This window comes from Spermophilus citellus (genome assembly GCF_964194105.1).
Source record: "Spermophilus citellus genome assembly, chromosome: 18".
Lineage (NCBI taxonomy): Eukaryota > Metazoa > Chordata > Mammalia > Rodentia > Sciuridae > Spermophilus > Spermophilus citellus.
In genome coordinates this window covers 43,468,075-43,486,718 of record NC_138200.1, presented here as the reverse complement: position 1 = coordinate 43,486,718, position 18,644 = coordinate 43,468,075, and the positions used below count along the sequence as shown (strand labels likewise).

At 46.6% G+C, this 18,644-nt stretch overlaps 2 protein-coding genes across 5 annotated transcripts in view; one reads left to right on the top strand and one right to left on the bottom strand.

The window, feature by feature from the left end:
- Window positions 1–849: 849 nt before the first annotated feature.
- Window positions 850–15,767, bottom strand: COQ9 (coenzyme Q9). Its single transcript, XM_081274514.1, has 9 exons — window positions 15,633–15,767; window positions 13,852–14,020; window positions 12,369–12,504; window positions 5,438–5,580; window positions 5,069–5,153; window positions 3,570–3,674; window positions 2,165–2,320; window positions 1,791–1,844; window positions 850–1,548 (listed from the first exon to the last, which is right to left on the bottom strand). The coding sequence occupies exons 1-9, from the start codon at window positions 15,706–15,708 to the stop codon at window positions 1,513–1,515; spliced, it is 960 nt and encodes a 319-aa protein (XP_081130640.1). The 5' UTR covers window positions 15,709–15,767; the 3' UTR covers window positions 850–1,512.
- The window catches only part of CIAPIN1 (cytokine induced apoptosis inhibitor 1), a 16,249-nt gene continuing 13,350 nt past the window's right edge, over window positions 15,746–18,644 (top strand). Inside the window, exon 1 of one of the 4 annotated variants that reach the window (XM_081274516.1) lies at window positions 15,746–15,873. The gene's annotated coding sequence lies outside the window, so the exon portion shown is untranslated. Of the gene's footprint in view, window positions 15,980–18,644 lie in introns of all 4 variants that reach the window. The other 3 variants (XM_081274518.1, XM_081274515.1, XM_081274517.1) reach the window with 3 other exon arrangements.

Below are 18,644 nucleotides of genomic sequence, written 5' to 3'. Positions count from 1 at the left end.
TGAGAGCTCTTCATCTCTGCATCCCCAGTGCCTGGTGGTGGGCTCCACAGAGTGTGTGCTCCATTACCAAAGCCCCTAAACAGACTAGAGATGAGTTTAAACGGGTCTTAAAAAAGTGGCAGCTGCTCATAGAGAAGAGAGGCCCTTAGATAGAACCCAGCAGGAGCTTCATCTAGGGAGCAGAAAAGCAATCAGAAAATAAAGAGAAGTTTGCTGTGGCAAAGAGTAACACCTTTTCCTGAGCCTAGAGGAAGGGCACCAAGGGGGCTCTTACTCCGCAGCTCATGCCATCTCAGGGAATTATGAATTATAGCCATCTGCTAAGATGAGGGGGGTGCCCTGAAGGATAAAGGGGAAAATGCGATGTGGAGTAGCTTCTGCAGGAACTTCACAGGGTGTCACAGGCACAAAGAATCAGAAGTACAGGGGGGAAAAAAAAACAGTGGTAGGCCCAGGAGAAGAGATCTGAGATCTGATTAGCTCCTGACATCCCCATCAATATTCGGCTGACACAGGCAGGAGAGAGCAAAGCAGGAGACAGAGTCAACCAGAGATGCAAAGGAGCCCGGTGAGCACTGGGCTGAGAGCTACAGACGATCACTGAAGTGGTGAGACAAGAGCAGCCAAGACAGCGAGTGGTTTAGGGGGACACCTGTTACCCTCATTTGTCTGATGGAAGACCTGGACCCAGAGACATGGAGTGGTCCTAGCTATCCAGTGGGGCTCAGCACCACAGCCAGAATTCAAGTCTCCTGGCCGCTTGGCTCAAGCCTTTTCCCCATACTTCTGTGTTCCGCGGGGGTCTTGGATATCGATCGTGGTCTACATGGAAAGCTCAAAACAGCCAAATGCTTCAAACGTATTTATTATTTTTACAGATTCTAAATACACTAATAATGCTGCAATGCATGCTGGTGTAAGGTGACACCACTGGCCACCCGTGGTGTAATGTGACACACTATACCATACTTCTGGCCAGGCTGAACGCCACCACCCAGCAGGAACTGTCTCAGGTGAGGCAGCTTTTTGAATGGACCCACAGGAGCCGCTCTCAGGACAGCAAAGGAACACCTGGGTCACTCATGCCTGTGTCGTACTGGGGCTGAGCTGCCACCCGGTGGTAGACTTTGTTTCTGACTTGGGAGCGCCACAGAGCTTTCCTAGGAAGGCTAGGACAGGACCAAGGTGACAGGGAGACCATGACAGGGACATGCAGAGTTTCTGTGGCTTGAAAGCTTGGGTGAGTGTTGTTTTCCAGTCACGCAGTTGTAATGCAGAAAGGCATCAGAAGGCCAGGCCTGGGATCAGGAACTGAAGCGGTGGCCGCATCCCATGTCACAACTGTATCACCAAGTGCCCTGGTTTCCAGGTAGCTGCTGGTGACTTGAGTCCTCCCGTGTTCTCGGTAACACTCGGTAACACCCTGTCCCACGGTTGCACTCCTTACTTGTTAAAACCCTTTAAATCTACCTGCTCCTTTTCTTCCAGGCACTCAGAGTTCACCCCTTCCTTTCACCGGCGCTGGTTTAGACCTGTCAAGTTCTTGAGCTGATACAGGGATGGAAACAGAGTGGTGAGGTCCTTCCCTCCTCCAGGACTCCAGAGGGGAAGACTGGCGTTTTCCAGGTGGCAGGGCTGGCTCTGATACCCACTCTTGACACACACCGGGAGTAAAAAGGGGCATTTGGGATCAAGACTAGGGCTGCCAGTCTTTTCAGTCTTAAGACTACAAAACCATGTGGGGCGACACGTATCAGAGGGGTAGATGGGATAAGCTGGGCTGTACTCACCGTCACTGCTGCACCCATGAGGCCCTGCACCAGCGCCTCTCCAGTGGACTTCACCTGGAAGGAGTCAGTGGCCCTTAAGCCCCAACATGAACTCAAAGGTGGGACAGATGGGACTGATCAGGAAGCCTGTGACCCCCTACACTGTGCACTGGAGGAAGAGTCTATGGACAACACAGTTATAAATGGGCAAAGCACAGCTCCTCAGGGCGGGCTAGTATAAGAGAGCTGCTCAGCCAGGCTCCCTGGGAAGGCCCTGGGGACCATCAGCTGAGGCAGAGAGGGAGCAGGAGCAGAACAGCCAGGTGACCAGCTGTGGCCCAAGGAGAATGAATGCACCCTTTGAAGAGGTTCCTAAACGGCTAGTCCCCAGTTACCTGCTTGGCAGTGTGGCCCATGTTCATTGCATCATTAATCCGGTTTTCCAGGAAGCGCCAAGTGTCCTCGAAGTCTGGGGACGAGTCCTGCATCATCACCAGCTCTGTTGTGTTGTAGATGCCAACCAGCACGGCCCGGCGGGTGTACCAGTTAAACTGTGGAGAAACCCCCCGGGAAAGAGAGTCACCAATGCTTTTGTGGGCTGTGGCGGTCAAGGTAGTTCCTATCTAAGGCCTTGCTGACTCCCAAACTCTCTCCTGACTTCTTTCCCTCATAGATACAATACACATGGTCCTCTGGACAACAATAGTGTCCCCAATGTGGCTGCACATCAGAATTGTCTGGAGGATTAAAAATGTGAGCTCCTGGCCCCAATCTCTTAAGAGTCTTGAGTCAGTGAATCTGAATTAAGGGATAGGAGTCAGGAGTTCTAATAAACATCTCAGGTGATCTGACTACATCCAGTCCATTTTAGAACTGCTGGGGAAAAGACTAAGTCCTAGGGCATCTTAGAGTCCTGGGGAGGCTCTGCAACCAGACAGTTATGACCAAACCCTAGTGTGTTGTCAGTCCAGTGAGGGCTGGGGCAGATCAGGGACAGGTTACAACACCTTGGAAAGATGAGCATTCAAGTCTCTGGTGACTTGTGTTGGTCCTGGCAAACCACTCTCCAGAGGACCAGCTCAGCTGCTTGGTGTTTTATTCCTTTAATTTCTTTGCTTTCTAATTTCATGTTCCTACCCTCTCTGTTGGTGGTATATTCCCACATGAAGATGTTGATTAAAGCACTTTGTTATAAGTGTGGTGGGAGGATCTGTGGGCCTCCTCATTCTGGATTCCACAAAGTACCATCAGATTTTAATTTATTTTATGAAGGTGTACTTTGATTTTTTAATTTCCCACCAGAAATACAGTAGCATTAACAAGTCAGATTCTTCCCTGGTACCTCTTTAAAAGGAATTATTGATCTCTTAGCAAAGCAGGTCAAGATGGGCGGCAGGGAGAGTTTCTCTTTAAAGCAATGGTATCTACATGGCACCTCCTTTTTTCAAAATCAGTCTCAGCAAGGACAGACGCTGAGGAACTCTGCTGCAGAATCTACATCTCAGGAGAGGGAGGGAGCATGACTAATAAAGGGCCTCCCAATCCCGAGGCCTTCTGAGGTCTCGCACCACCACTGTGCCTGGGAAGGAATAAGCTCTGGCTTGTGACTAGAATGCTGGTCCCTGAATGAAGATGACCTACATCCCACTCTGGCTTATTGAGGGATCCTCTTCATGCCTCAGATGGGAATGACTCTTGCAGGCCCCTGAGGAGACTTGTGATCAAAGAAATTTCACCAACTTTTAAGAAGTGCTTCCCCCAACCCTCTCCTAGTGTCCTGTGGGCCTGCAGAAAACTCACATCAGTAGACTGGTCCCCAGCATAATGCCACATGTCATCCACCATGCTGGTCAGCAGGCTCAGGCTGGGTGGGATGTTGTGAGGGAGCAGGAGGATGCTGAGGGCCTGAGGAGAGAGTAACAGGAATAGGTACTGCACAGGCGGCTACGGAACATACAGGGGGTCGGCCCAGCTCTGGTTCTCTGAGATCTGCCCTCTCCACCCAGCGGTGGGAGCTCCTGGTAGTTACCAACCCTGTCTAAAGCTGGGAGCCTGGGACATGTTTTTGTCCTAACTCGGACAAAAATAGATTCTCCATCCCTAATATTTGTAATTGGGAATGCAAACAGCCAAAGGGTCTAGACTGGTCTCTCTGAGTCCTGAGAGCAAGGATGGGAGAGGGGACCTCATTCTGTCACAAAGAGTTAGAAGCAGAGGGGAGGGAGGGTAAAAAGCAGGAGAGTTTGGGGTGGTTTCCAGGACATGCCAGGCCGACCCCAGCGCCCTGCAGCATCCGGCCCTCAGTGCCCCACGGCAGCATCACCAGGAATCCTCCCAGGCTCTTCTGCTTAACTCAAGCTGACTTTGGTCTCCTGAAAGCAAAAGCCCTTCAACTTATACCAGTGATGGCACAAACCAGGGACCTGGCCATTAGCAGACTTCAGCTCCTCCTAGCCTAACTGGACAAGGTCTTGCCTCTTTATCAACTCTAAAACCCACTGGCTGTGGTCTGATGACAGAGGTCCCGGATGGGCTGGGAAGTTTTCTCTCAGCTAAGCAGCCCTGGAGGAAAAGCTGTGCTCAATCTGGAAGGCAGCTGAGTTCAGGCCCATGCACTTCCACAGCTTCACCTGCAGGGGGCGGGATGACCCCAGGCTGTGACCCCTTCACACCCAGCTTGAGGTTAGGAGCACCATAGGTGCTCACAAGGCTGCCGAGTGAATGACAGAAATTACACGTTCAGCAGTCTTCCAGCTGGACTGAAGGCACTGGATGTTTAAATCCTTCTCATTTCTAAGGTACTTTGACTGCATTTTCTTAACTCAGAGAATGGCCCACACTGTGACATGCTTTGAAACAGAGGAAAAAGGAAACTTCAGAAAAGGGGACAAAAGCCCTTTCCCAAGCATTGGCAATTGGACAAGAAGTTCCAGTCCTTGAGATGTTAAGCACAACAGGACTATTATTAAAGTGAAGACGGCTGAAAAATCCCTGACTCTCCTAACCTCTTCCATGGGGTCTTCCTTACAAAGACCTAGTGGCTCACTCAGCTGCGGGGACCCCCGCCCCCAGGATGTGATCTAGGCCACTCACATGCCCAAGACTGAGAGAGAAACGGCCCAGAGTCACTCTTGTGGGCACTGCCAAGCTTGAACGTAGCTTTACTGAGTGTAGTAAGCGTTCCTGGCTTTATGGAGATTAGTGAGCTAACTTCTCAATAATATGCAAGTCCTCTGAGTGAAAGGTACTGAGAATGTTAAGTATTATTGTGCTCTGGGGCCTGGATGTGGACTCTGTACCCGGGGCCAGTGCTCAATGTACGGGATCAGCATTCTCAGTCTGGTTTCCACTGCGTCCCTCAGGAACTGGTCTGTCTTCCTCTTCCTGGAAGAGGGAAAAGAAAACAGTGTGTCTCCAGGTCAGAGGCCGGAACTTGGCGCTACACTACTTATTCAGCCCTGGGGAGGAGGGTCCCACCAGCTCCTGATGCTGGCCTGGCTAAAGCTGTCAGAGACACGCTGCTGGGTTTCGGTTCCCTCCAAGCAGCAGGGCTGTTGGTGCTACCCTCTTTTTGGCTCTGCTTGGGCTGGCTTCTGGGGACAGATGGTAGGGCCCGAGTCCCCATCCTTAGCTGCCACTCTGAACAACAACAAAGCCAAAGGACTTACTCTGCCCGGCCCAGCTGCACCAGCTTCTGCTCCTCTTCTAGTATGTGGGCGAGCCGAGCGTTGCATTGGGTGACAAAGTGCAATATCAGCTCACTGCCATCGTTCCCAAACATGCTGGCTGCTGCACTGGACAGACCCAGAGACTACAGAGGGGAGAGAGAACACAGAGAGGTGGGCAGGTGTGACAGACATTCATCACCTGTGCATCTCTAATGCCTCTTCCAGAAGCAAGGCCTTGACTTCAGTGAGACTCCACATTCCTCACCCCAGGTTCCTGTGATTTTGGTGAAACTCACCACCACCTGTCTCTCCACTGTCCACCAAGCCCCTTGGTGTGTGTGCCAAGCACATGTTGGATGACCAGAGTTCACTGACCAGCATAGGGATGGGCACAGCGCTACATGCAGGTCCCGGGCCACCATAGCACTCTCCCTAGTACTAAGGGAAGGTACTCTTCCTGCTGACCTGCTGCACCACCTTTACTCTTGCCTGGGCGGCCCCTGCTAGGAAGTCAGCTCAGAGAGGAAAGCAAAAAGAACACTGGCCAGGGCTACTTTCAGACTATTCTGTATTAAAATGAGCCAAAACATCCTCTCTAGCATAAGTCAGTCATAAGTCAGTAGAGTCAGAGTCAGAGTCAGCTCTGGCCTGGCCATTGAAACCTGGAGCCCTAATACCACCAGGGGGTCTGGGAAGGGCACTCATTCCTCCCTTCCTGACTCCTCTTTTGATTCCCTGCATCTGCTGGAAATTGGAGCGGTCAATGGTTTAAAACAAATTTTTTCATAATGAGTTGTCAAGGAGTTAACAAAACCACAGAAATTTTGTTATTCCTGATCTACAGCAATAATTGAGCATCTACTGAAAGCAGAACACTGACAGCAGCAGGGACAGATGGCAGGAAAAGAACACAAATATATTAAATATGAATTCCTACTGTTGGGAGGGGTTAGCACTCTCTTTTGGAGGAGTGAAGACTCCATAGAGGACAGTCTGACAGCAGCCTCGATGCTGATGGTGACTTCATGCATGCCACCTGCCAGGGACACCCTGAGCACATTATGTGGTCTCTGCCCCTGCACAGCAGCTCTATCAGCTGGGCACTAGTCACTCACTCTTCATAGAGCGTGAAGCTCTGACACACGAGGCTGCTCTGTCTCCAACGGGGTGTGAGCGTGGGCCACGTGTGACATCCCTGCTGGCTCCTGCACTGTGGGGCTGGCACTCTGCAAACACATTTCTTGTCTGCATCCTGTTGCTTGAGGTTCCCAGGAGCAGCACCCTAGGGAAGCCCTTCAGCGTGGAAGCAGTAATTCCCTCCAGGAGCAGCAACACAACTGCCGAGCCTGGTGTGCAGATTTCCCAGCATGTGCAGAACAAGCTTCATCAAGGCACATCCTCGTCCTGCCCTCCCAACTCAGGCGGCAGCCCCCAAGGACCCTCCCTCCAAGCACAGAGACATCTGTGCCAGCTAAGCAGCGCCGCCTCAGAGGCCCGAGATTCCTCCCACATGGGAACTCTCCTTCAAGCTCCTCATTTCAATAATTCCAACTCTTCCTTTTGTTTCCTCGGCCGGATGAAGTTGCTTCCTGCTGCTGCCACCTCCACGATACCCTTCTTTCTATCCTTTCCATTACCTGGTTACTGATACCAGTTAACAACTCTTTCTATTAAATTCTATTCCAATAACTGGCAAGTTATGGTCTCCTAACTGAATTCTGAGCAATATATTTCCTGATAAAGCAACTCCACCTGAAATTTGTCCTAAGGAAACTAATCAGAAATGTACTGTGTTGTATAAATAAGTTTACAATACTAAAAAATCGGAAATACCCAAATGTTTGACAACCGAAGTCGAGTAAATTCAGTAGGTACTCTGCGGCCACTAAAAAAGAAGATGCACAGAAGAGTTACCTAGAGTATTCAGCATAATCTGCTGTTTCCACACGACCTGTTACATTTCTTTCTTCTACTTTATTCCATCACTTTCTTTTAAACCTTTTCTACCCTCAAACCTCTGCCTCCTCCCACCCTTTCCTCACCTCAGGTTCAAGATGCAGCTACGCCTACTTCACAGAGAAAACAGGGGCCATCCTCTTGGAACCCCCTTAGTGTTCTTCTAGAAACCAAGCCTGCAGCTGTCTTTTCCAACTCTGCGCTCACACGTTCACGGTCAGTCCTTCTATGTATCTTCCAGAGCTCAAGTCCTTGCCTTGGAGGCGTCTGCTGCTTTGGATTTTGCCCATCTTCTCCCTTCCCCCTTACTTGTTTCTGTGCTCTTCCTGCGGGGTCCAGTCAGGCTCAAACTTCCACTTCACCCCTCTGCCGGGCCAAATGCTTTGCTACTTCCTCACCTTATCAATCCATCCCAGCTGGCTTCTGACCCGGGTCTTCACCCAGTGAGAGCTGCCACTGAAGCAACCAAAGTTTTGTGGCTCAGTCTACCCTCTCCTGCTCTGCCTCCCACAGCCAGGACACTCTAACCAGTACTTAAGCGGCTCGCTCTGTCCCACTCTCCTCTGTCATGTCAGATTTCCTTGAAGGTCTATGGTCCTCTCTCTCATCACATTACTCCCTTGCCTTGGGCAATCTCGTTCACTTGCACAATTTAATCATGACATACACATGCTGGCCATGCCTGAAGGCCCGCCTCTAGTCCAGCTAGCTCCTCCAGTGCCGGGGCTCCGTGCCTCCTCTAAGCAAATTCAAAAGACAAAAGACCTGCCACACTTAGCACAGAACAAGACTGTATGGTCCTTCCCCAAACCTGGCCCTCTGCCAGTGGTTCTCCTCTCAGAAGCCACACCACCGTGCACCCATGCATGACAACACTGGTACCACCATCCTGTTGCTCCCTCCCACGTCCAGTCTACCACTACACCCACCCACTGGTCTCCCCTCCACTGCCAGTGCTCTAAACTGAGTCACTTCATCTCTTGTGGATGACTGGCTGCAGCCTCCAAAGACTGATTCTCTCTGCCTCCAATCCATTTCTACCCCACAATGCTCTGAATTGCCAATGTGACCTCACATCTTCAACTGTTCTTAGAGTAAAAGCTCCTTAACAAGACCTTGCAGCCTTGCCTGACCTGGCCCCCACGGGCCTTCCTCAGTCCTACTCCTCCAGGCACCTCCTTTGCACGCTGGTTTCCTCTGGCCCTTCTACGGCAGCGTTCTTCTCCTTACGTTGCACATGCGGTTTCCCTATCTGGACTTAGCCATCCCCATCTCCCTCCAAAGCCAGAGAAAGTCTACTTGTTCATCAACGCAAAAGCCTTTCAGAGTCTTCAACTGCGTGTCCTAATAACACCTCTTCTTGGCAGCACTTGTCATATTTCATAAGTCTACACTGTGTCTATTTGCTTAATGTCACAGACTTGGAAGCTCCACAGGCAGAAACTTTGTCCACTGTGACCACTGTCATGTCCCTAATAGAGCCTAATGCACACTACTTGCTCAATAATTAATGATTAATAGAGTTCTTTTTTTTAAATTGAAAGAATAGGCATTGAGCTGGGCACAGTGGCACATGCCTATGATCCCAGTAGCTCTGGAGGCTGAGGCAAGAGGATCTTGAGTTCAAAGCCAGCCTCAGCAACAGCAAGGCACTAAGCAACTCAGTGAGACCCTGTCTCTAAATAAAATACAAAATAATAGGGCTGGGGATGTGACTCAGTGGTTGAGTACCCCTGAGTCCAACCTCCAGTACAACACAACAACAAAAAAGAACAGGCATTGAAATACTGAAAAGAGGCTCTCTGGTGTGATCACAGGTGCTTTATTTTCAAATTCTTTTTTTTATATATGTTTGTACTTTTCAAAGTTTTCACAATGAACTAATAACATGCTTCATAGAACTAGGGAAAAAAACCCAAAACCAAAATTGCCATACTTGATTTCAAATTATACTACAGAGCTATTGTAACAAAAATTGTTTGGTATTGGCATAAAACAGACACACAGACCAATGAGACAAAATAAAAGACACAGAGATAAACCTGTACACCTACAGTCATCTGATCCTTGATTAAAGTGCCAAAAACATGTTGGAGGAAAGATAGCTTTTTAAACAAATGGTGCTGGGGAAACTGATTATCCATACGTAGAAGAATAAGACTAGATCCTTATCTCTCACCCTACACAAAAGCCAACTCAAAATGGATCAAAGACCTAGGAATTAGTCCAGACACTGTGCAACTCCTAGAAGAAAACACAGGGTTCAAAGCTCCAAAATATAGGCACAGGCAATAGCTTTCTCAATAGGACTCCTAAAAGTAAGAATTAATAAATACGATGGCATCAAATTAAAAAGCTTCTGCACAGCAAAGGAAACAAGAATGTGAAGAAAGAATCTACAGAATGGGAGAAAATCTCTGCTAGTGACTCTTCAGACAGAGCATTAATATCCAGAATATATAAAGAATTCAAAAAACAGGGGCTAGGGCTGGGGCTCAGTGGTAGAGCACTTGCCTGGCATGTGTAAGGCACTGGGTTTGATTCTCAGCACCACATATAAATAAATAAAATAAAGTCCATTGAAAACTTTGAAAACATTTTTAAAAATTCAAAAAACAACATCAAAAAAATAATAAAAACAAAACAAATAACCCAATTAATTGGCACGTAAACTTAGACACTTCTCAAATGAAGAACTATAGATAGCCAAAAATACATGAAAAAATGTTCAACATCATTAGCAATTAAGGAAATGCAAATCAAAGCTACACTGAGACTTCATCTCCAGTAAAAATGGCAGTCATCGAGAATACAAGCAATAATAAATGGTGAGGATATAGAGAAAAAGGAACCCTTTTACACTGGTGGGATTTTACATTAGTACAATGTACAATCTAGAAATCAGTATGGAGGCTCCTTAAAAGACCACACAAGGAATCACCATATGATCCAGCTATACCACTCCTGGGTCTTTATCCTGAAGAATTAAAGTCAACACACTATAGTGATAGATGCATGCCCATATTTACAGCAGCACAATTCACAACAGCCAAACTATGGAACCAGCCTAGGTGTCCCTCAATGGATGAATTGGTAAAGAAAATGTGATACACACACACACACACACACACACACACACACACACACACAATGGGGTTTTATTCAGCCATAAGGAAGAATGAAATTATGTCATTTGCAGAAAATGGATGTAAGTTGGGAATATTATGTTAAGAGAAAGCCAAGGGTTGTACGTTTCCTCTCATATGAGGAAGTTAGGAAAAAGGAAAAGAAAGATAAGTGTGGGGGTGTTTCTTGAAAATCAAAGGGAGACCATTAGAGTAGAGGAAAGGGGCCAGAGAGGGAGAGGAGGGGAAGGGAAAGGGGAAATCCTAGGGAATAACATTAGCCAAATTATATCACTGTATCATGTGCATGAATGGATATACAGCAATGAATCTAAACATTACATGTAATTTTTAAAATACTTTTTAGTTATACAAGGAATAATATCTTTATTTCATTAATTTATTTTTATGTGGTGTTGAGGATCCAACTCAGTGCCTCACAATGAGCATATGGTAGAATCTGAGTTTACAAATTCCACTTACATGATTTCTATTACCAAATGTTCTCTTCTGAGAAAGTGAAAGACAAGAAACAACAGATCTAAGTAAAGCAGCAAACTTGCCCATCATCCAAGAGGCCCTGCATAGGATAGTATCTGGCTTTGCTAGATGATTCTGCACACATGGCCTAAACTAAAAATAGACTACTAGAGGTAGTCTATTTCAATGCATGAGTAAATGCTGTTAGACCTACTGAAAGAAATCTGGTTTTCACAGTGGTTCCCTCCTGGGGGTTGACACCATATCTTATTAATTCTAAGATGCACATATATTTTCTATTAATAAAAAAAATCAGTGTGAATCACAGAATTGATGATGTGTCAGTCAGCTTCCTGTTACTGTGACAAAATACCTGAGAATAACAACTTAAAGCAGGACAGGTTTATTTGGGCTCCTAGTTTCAGAGGTTTCCGTGCATGACTGGCTGGCCCCATGGCTTTTAGGCCTGTGGTAAGGCAGAAATATCATGGCCCAAGGGCACGGCAGAGGAAAGCTGCTCACCTCCTGGCAGCCAGGAAGCAGAGAGTGAGGAAGGCGTAGGGACAACATATTCCATCAGTGACCCCTTCCTCCGATTAGGCCCCACCTCCACCAGTCTCCATTACCTCCCAACAGCCTGTCAATTATGAATTCATTGGTGAAACCAGCCTTCATGATCCAACCACTCCCCAAAAGCCCCAATTCTGAACATTGCTGTACTGGGGATCAAGCCTTCAACACATAAGCCTTTGGGGGACATTCCAGATCTAAATTATAACTTTGTATCAGTTTAATAACAGCATTTTTATTTTTTATTGATACATTAAAAATGGTGCTTCTTACAAACAATGGCATCTTAGAATCAGTGAGATGTGGTAATTTTGATCACAGATAATGCCTGTTTAGCCAGCTACCTTAGACCATAATGCCACGTATTATTTTTGTGATTTAATTCTGGGTAGAGGATTTCTTTTTTTTCCTTTTTGGTTCAATCCCTGGGGATTGAACCCAGGGGTTGCTTTACCACTGAGCTACAAAATCCCCAGCCCTTTTTATTTTTTATTTTGAGACAGGGTCTCCCTACGTTGCTTATAGCCTTGGTAAATTGCTGAGGCTAACATCAAACTTGCAATCCTCCTGCCTCAGCCTTCAGACTCGGGATTACAGGCATGTGCCCAGCCTGCTACTCTTTTTATAATTAAAAATAAAGCCGTATCCACCCTGTTGGGAAACAAACCCAAAAACCTAGACAGTCTTTACCTGTGAGAGGCTCCAAGTTGGGCTGGTAAAGGGCATGAAGCCCTCTGTCACCTCGAGGGACTCCTCCTGGCTGATCTGGGTCAGGCTGCCCCGCCCTCACCTATACACACCTGGGCTCCTTCGGCAATAGCTTCTGCAGTCCACCCATGGGCAGGCACAAACTCCAGGGCTGCCGTCAGGATGCGGTCCTGCAACTGCTCCTCACTCTCGTGATCCTCCTCCTCCTCCCCGCTCTGGTCAGTGTACCTGAAATGTGGGAACAGAGCCCAGCACACTTTATCTCACTCTCTATCGCCTGGAGTGCAAAGTGGGCCTGACCAGAAGCCACAGGCTCTGGGTCTCCTCTAAGCACACGCTGGCAGGACATTTACTTCTGTTAGCATGAATGTCGCACTGCCAGCACAGTAAAAATCCCATCATCCTTCCCCGGCCACACAGCCAAAGAAAAGGGACCAAGTGAGTTGAGGTCTTGTGACACGAAGGCAATGTTCCCACAGCACCCTGGGCTTCCCTGTTTCCAGCCCTCAGCACACTGAGCTCAGAGTTTTGTTCCCAGTTTTGTTGCAGCAGACTGTAACTCCGTGTCCCCAATAAGGGTAGGGACAATAGTGTATCATTCATAGGGCTGACACATGGTAGATTCTCAAAAAATATTTGTTGAATTGAAATGAAAAGATTTTCATTAGGAAACCAGAAAAAGATGAAGAAGAACACTCTAACTTCATATCGAGGAACATTCGATTTTCAGTGGTAGGATTAGGAAGAAAAATCAAATCTAGTGGAAAGATAAATCATTACTATCTTTTTGAAAGGTAATTGGCCCCACATATGTAAGAAGACTTAAATGTAAATCTCTTTTGACTCAGTGCTCCCATCTTTAAGGAAAGTTTACACAGTTTATCACATAATCTTTCATATAACCGAAGGAAACCTAAATAGTCATCAATGTAGGACAGGTTAAATAGATTTTGGCCCATTCCTTCCTGGATCACTAAAATAAACTGTGAGGGGTTATTAAAAGTGTACTGTTGAGCTGGGCATGGTGGCGCCCACCTGTAATCCCAGCAGCTTGGGAGGCTGAGGCAAGAGGATTGTTGAGTTCAAAGCCAGCCTCAGCAATTTAGTGAGGTCCTAAGCAACTCAGCAAGACCCTGTCTCTAAATAAAATATAAAAAAGGGCTGGGGATGTGACTCAGTGGTTAAGTGCCTCGGGATTCAATCCCCAGTACCAAAAAAAAAAAAAAAAAAAGTTACTGCAGAGTGAAAAAACAGGTTCTGAATAGCATATAGAATGTAATCAATCATTTATTATATACACAGATTTATGAAACATGCTTAGAGAAATACCTGAAGGCAAAAATGTCAGCAGGGTTATCTCTGTGTGGGGTTTCAGGTAAGTTTTGCAAACTTCTCTGTACTGTTCAGATGTTTTAGACTGCACGGGTACCATCTTTATAAAAACAATAGGTTCTTTTCAAAGACAGCTGACAGAAGGTGAGGAGGGGAATGGACAGGAGCCTGAGCCAGGAAGGGACAGACAGAACCAAGCAGGCAAGGTAGCCACAGACAGGTGGACTGGGTTCTGGTGCCTACCTGGGAGGTATGCGAGGAGACTCTACATCGGGTTTTTGTGCTCCTGGTGACTCAGAATGCTGCTGAGAAAAAGATGGGGGAGGCTGCTGCTTCTGCTCCTTGGAAGACCTGAACCTCAAAGCTGAAGCATGGAAGGCACGTGGCACCAGGAGTGTTCGGCAGCGGGACACTGAAACAGAAACTGGGCTGTCAGGATCTTGCATCAAAGAAGACCCTTTGAAACCTAGAGGTGCTAAAAGAATGGAGTTGAGGAAATATAGGGCAGAGACACCTCGACAACCACTTATCCAAGTGTTGGATCACACGCAAAAATCTTGGGTAAAATGGAACCTTGCAACATGATGTGTTGGCAAAAACAGTGAGCCAGGAGGAAAATCCTACCTGGCTTCTGGGCCTGTATCTGCATTTGTCAGCTGTGTGGTAATGGCAAACCATTTCACTTCACTGGACAGATTCCAAAAGTTTCCTTTCTGCAAAGTTGTTATTGATTAAAATCTGTCCCCAATCCTTTAATTAGTGTCTGGCTTTGTTTATCTTTGACAGATCTTTCGGTTGTTATTGCCTAGTATTATTACATTAGCAAATTCTATCAAGCCACTGGTGCATGGCACAAGTCCATAATTCTAGCCACTAAGGAGGCTGGGGCAAGAGGATTACCAGTTTGAGGCCAGCCTGGGAAAGAGAGACCAACCCCCCCCCCCAAATCACTATTGTTTTGTTGATGGATACCTGGGATGATTCAAATTTTGACTGTTATGATTAAATGATTATGCATATACTTGTACAAACCTTTTTGTACACACATGCTTTCAATTCTTTTGGATAAATATCTTAAGGGTAGGTCATAGGCATTACTTTTACTAAACATATTACTAGAAATTTGTATAAAAATGACAAAAAGGCACTCATTAAAAAAATATATAGAATTCGGGGAACAATGAATTCAAAAGAAACAGAATCAGTATCTCTCCCTCATTCATTCATATATATATATATATGTATATATATATATATATATATATACATATATATATATATATATATATATATATATATATATCACTATCTTAGTGGATAAACGTATCCATAAAACTTTGAAAAAGAGGAAGATCCCAAAATATGTCGGGAATTACTGCAGCTCATGAGAAAATTTTAGGTGAAATGCCAAAGAATATTTCATTAGCTATATATTTATGTTAATGGGTCAATGCATACTATGTTCTATTTGTGGCAAATGATATCAGTTTTCCATTTATGACAGTGATATAAAGTAAATGTCTATTTTTAGGATACTCAATAAAATACTGTGCACATAGCGGCAAAGGTGGTAAAGAGAATGTCACAGAATTAGTGAAGTGCTGGGGAAATGGCTGACTTTTAGAAAACAACAGACTGGACGCTCACGGTTCAACTGTCCCTCAAGTGATCCTGTCTTGGGACCAAAGGCAATGGACTTGGGAATGGGTCCGCGGCTGACAGTTCTGCAACAGACGAGCGGCGTGATCTGGACACACTCAACCCTCAGAGGCTCCGCCAACTCCGTGAAATGGGAGTGACAGTCCCTGCCCCGCTGCTCGCGCCCCTAACAGCTGCAAACTGGAGACCGAAGCGGCCAAATGGACCGTTCCAGATCGAAAAGCCGGCGACTCCGCGCCCATGTCCTTCATCTCACCTTGCTCCGCGGGCCGCCACGACGGCCTCTTCCGTCTCCCACCCAGGCCAAGCCGGCCTCACTCCCCATCCCACTTCTTCCCCGCTCCCGGGCTCGGCCGCTCCCTCACCGGGCAGGCACCGCAGCTGTAGGAACCTCCAGCCTGCCTTGCCCAGCACACCCGACGCTGCCGCCGCCGCCGCCATCTTGGGAGCGGGCACGCACGCCGACGACTTGACGTAAAGGGAAACGCCAGGTCGGCTGCGCAGCCGCTCTGCCCTTTTGACACCGCGGAGCCTCCCCTTCTCGCGAGAAGCACGAGACCCGGAGCCGGCGATCGCGGAGAGCCCTGGAGCCAGCCCTAGCTGTAGGTGAGCGCACTTGGAGCAACCTGAACGCCCGACATTCTCCAACGGCCTCTCCCGCCACCTCCATAACCCACATCCTCCCATTTCCTATTTCCAGCCTCGTGCCTAGGTAGGAATGTAGCCAAGGCCGCCCCGTGGAGGACCCCGGCGGCGGCGGGCTTATGCTTTGGGAAGCAGGGGGCCGAGCCCGGTCCCGGACCTGTTTGCTTGGGCTCCTGACGCTGTGGCTCCCTGTCCTTCCTGGGTTGTCTCGTTTGTCGCTCAGCCGCCCCCGGGCACTGATCGCTGAGGTGGGAAGGACCTGAGCTCGGGCGGGGAGACGGAGTCTGAGACCCGGTTCTACCTCTTAGCCAACTGTTGTGACCTTGCGTCCCAGTTTTCCGAAGTTTGCGTCTCTGAAGGTGCCAGGCAGCGGAGCACGAAATTTTGGGGCTCCATAAGCCAACAGATGAAATTTGAACCTGTGATTTGTCTGAACCTCCCAAGATATTGAGTCTTCCTCAGACTTGCCAGATAGGACGAATCTTCTAGGATGCTTGTTAAAACGAACACCCCAGTCTTGGTCCTCGAGAGTTGTTATGGTGTGTAGGCGGCAGTCTTGCTTTACCAAGTGCCGAGGGTGGCTTGTAGGATCTGCAAGTTTGGGAGAAGTTGATTGTGTTGCTTCTGGAATTACTAACTGGCCAGGCAATGATGGCCTGATGGCTCGAGGAGGTCACAGTGTTGTCATTAAAAAATGTAAATGCAGAGCACCTCAGTGGGGAATCATAAGGGTAGGCTAATAGGAAGAAGTAAATGATTTTTGGTTAGGGATAATTATAGGAGCATGCAATTATGTAAATGTTGTGTTTGCAGATTAGGTCCCATCTCTTTTTTTTTTTTTTTTTTAATCTACTTAAGTTGTGTTTCGCACGGCCCTTGGCACAGGCCTGTAATCCCAGCGACTGGGGAGGGTGATGCAGAAAATCTCAAGTTCCATACCAGCCTCAGCAATTTAGCAAGGCCTTCTATCAACATAAAAATTAAAGGATTCGGGGTGTAGCTCAGTGGCAAAGGGCCACTGGGTTCAATCCGAAGTACCCCCCAAATTTAAAAAGTTGTATGTACACCCCCAGCAACTAGTTTTTTTTCAAAATATCTTGCTCTCCCCTGCATGGGTGATGGGGGAAGGGGATGAGACCCCTGGGCCAAAATTCTACAAATTTTAGATCCATATCTCTAAATTTAGGTAAAGGAATACTGATCTCTCTCTCAGGCTTTTTTTCTTTTTGTTTATATTTTGTTCTGTGGGTCCCACTATGCTGCCCAGACTGGTCTAGAACTAATAGAGCAAGTGATCCTATTTACCTTAGTCTCCAGGTGGATGGTAGGCCTGTGCTCTGCTGGGCTTTGTTTTCTTTATTTCCTTCTTTTTTTGGCTTTATTTATTTATTTATGCATGCTAGGGATTGAACCCAGGGGTGTTTAAGCACTGAGCCACATCCCCAGCCCTTTTTTAATATTTTATTTTTGAGATCAGGTCTCGCTGAATTGCTCAGGGCTTCACCAAGTTGTTGAGGCTGGTTTTGAGCTTGAGATTTCTCCTCCCTAGCCTCTGAGATTACAGGCATGTTATCCTTCTTAAGAGGGTCCAAATGCCTCAAGATTTGGATAGCGTAAAAATGAGCAAGTTTGTTATTCTCAGAAGTCTGCTTTTATTTCCTGCCGTTTTAGTAAAGCCCTGGATATATGTGTCAGCAGTCATTTGGAGAGGTATCTAATAAGCAAGGTCAATGATGTGACGATGACTTCTATTCCACTTCTTTAGTTATGAAATGGGCCCTGAGTCAGCTCCTAAGTATGTTGACTGAATTTTTTTCCCTTAATTTTTTTTTTTTTTTTACATATATAAAGATAAGTTCACAACAGTAACACAAAGCGGATGAGGAAAAGTATCACACTTCTGGTTTTTAGATATATAAAAGAACACAGTCTCCTACTTTATGCAGAAAACACTAACTGAAAGTAGGATCTATGCCTATTTGTTAATATTTAGTAAATGTATTTTATGATCTCCCTTTTGCTGTAAGATTGTTTTGGGAGATATGGAAAGCAAGATATTTACATTTTTCTAACTTACTGACAGTCCCACAAGGATACTAAGATGTCATGAAGTGTAACTCTCATACTAACCATGAAAAATAAGCTTCACATAAATAAGCTTCACATAGTTACCTGAGGAGTCCTAGCAAGCATGGCCAAGGAGGAAGAAAAAGGTTTTATAGGACTATCTAAAGCAAAGGCAAATGAACTAGCCACAGGAGTGGGAGCCTAATGTACTTAGAACTTGTTTTTTTCTTTTTCTTTTTTTTTTTTTTGGTACCAGGGATTGAACCCAGGTACCACTGAGCCACATTCTCAGCCCTTTTTTAATATTTTATTTAGAGACAGAGTCTTGCTGAGTTGCTTAGGGCCTCGCTAAGTTTTTGAGGCTGACTTTGAACTTGCAATCCTTCTCCCTCAGCCTCTTGAGCCACTGTGATTACAGGCGTGCAGTGCCCAGCTTAGAACATTGTTTTATTGAACTCTGTATACCAGACCCTAGTGAGAACTTTACATATTGTTTCCTTATTTCCCATAGCAGCCTTGCAAAATAGAAGTTACTGTTCTTTATTGATGAGAGATAAACTCAGGAAGGCTAGTAACTTACCCATGGCCATGTACCTGATAAGACCCAGTGTAGATAGAACCCCAGGTCCTTTATTTCTTTTTTTAATTTTTTTTCTTTGGTGCTG

What these genes read in the sequence shown, in the direction of transcription:
- COQ9 (XM_081274514.1), bottom strand. Translation starts at nt 15,708, where the DNA reads ATGGCGGCGGCGGCGGCAGCGTCGGGTGTGCTGGGCAAGGCAGGCTGG. An exon ending in TCTCCTCGCATACCTCCCAG is followed by an intron (nt 12,505 to 13,851) that starts GTAGGCACCAGA and finishes CCCACATTTCAG; the next exon opens with GTACACTGACCAGAGCGGGG. An exon ending in ACATTGAGCACTGGCCCCGG is followed by an intron (nt 3,675 to 5,068) that starts GTACAGAGTCCA and finishes CTCTCTCCTCAG; the next exon opens with GCCCTCAGCATCCTCCTGCT.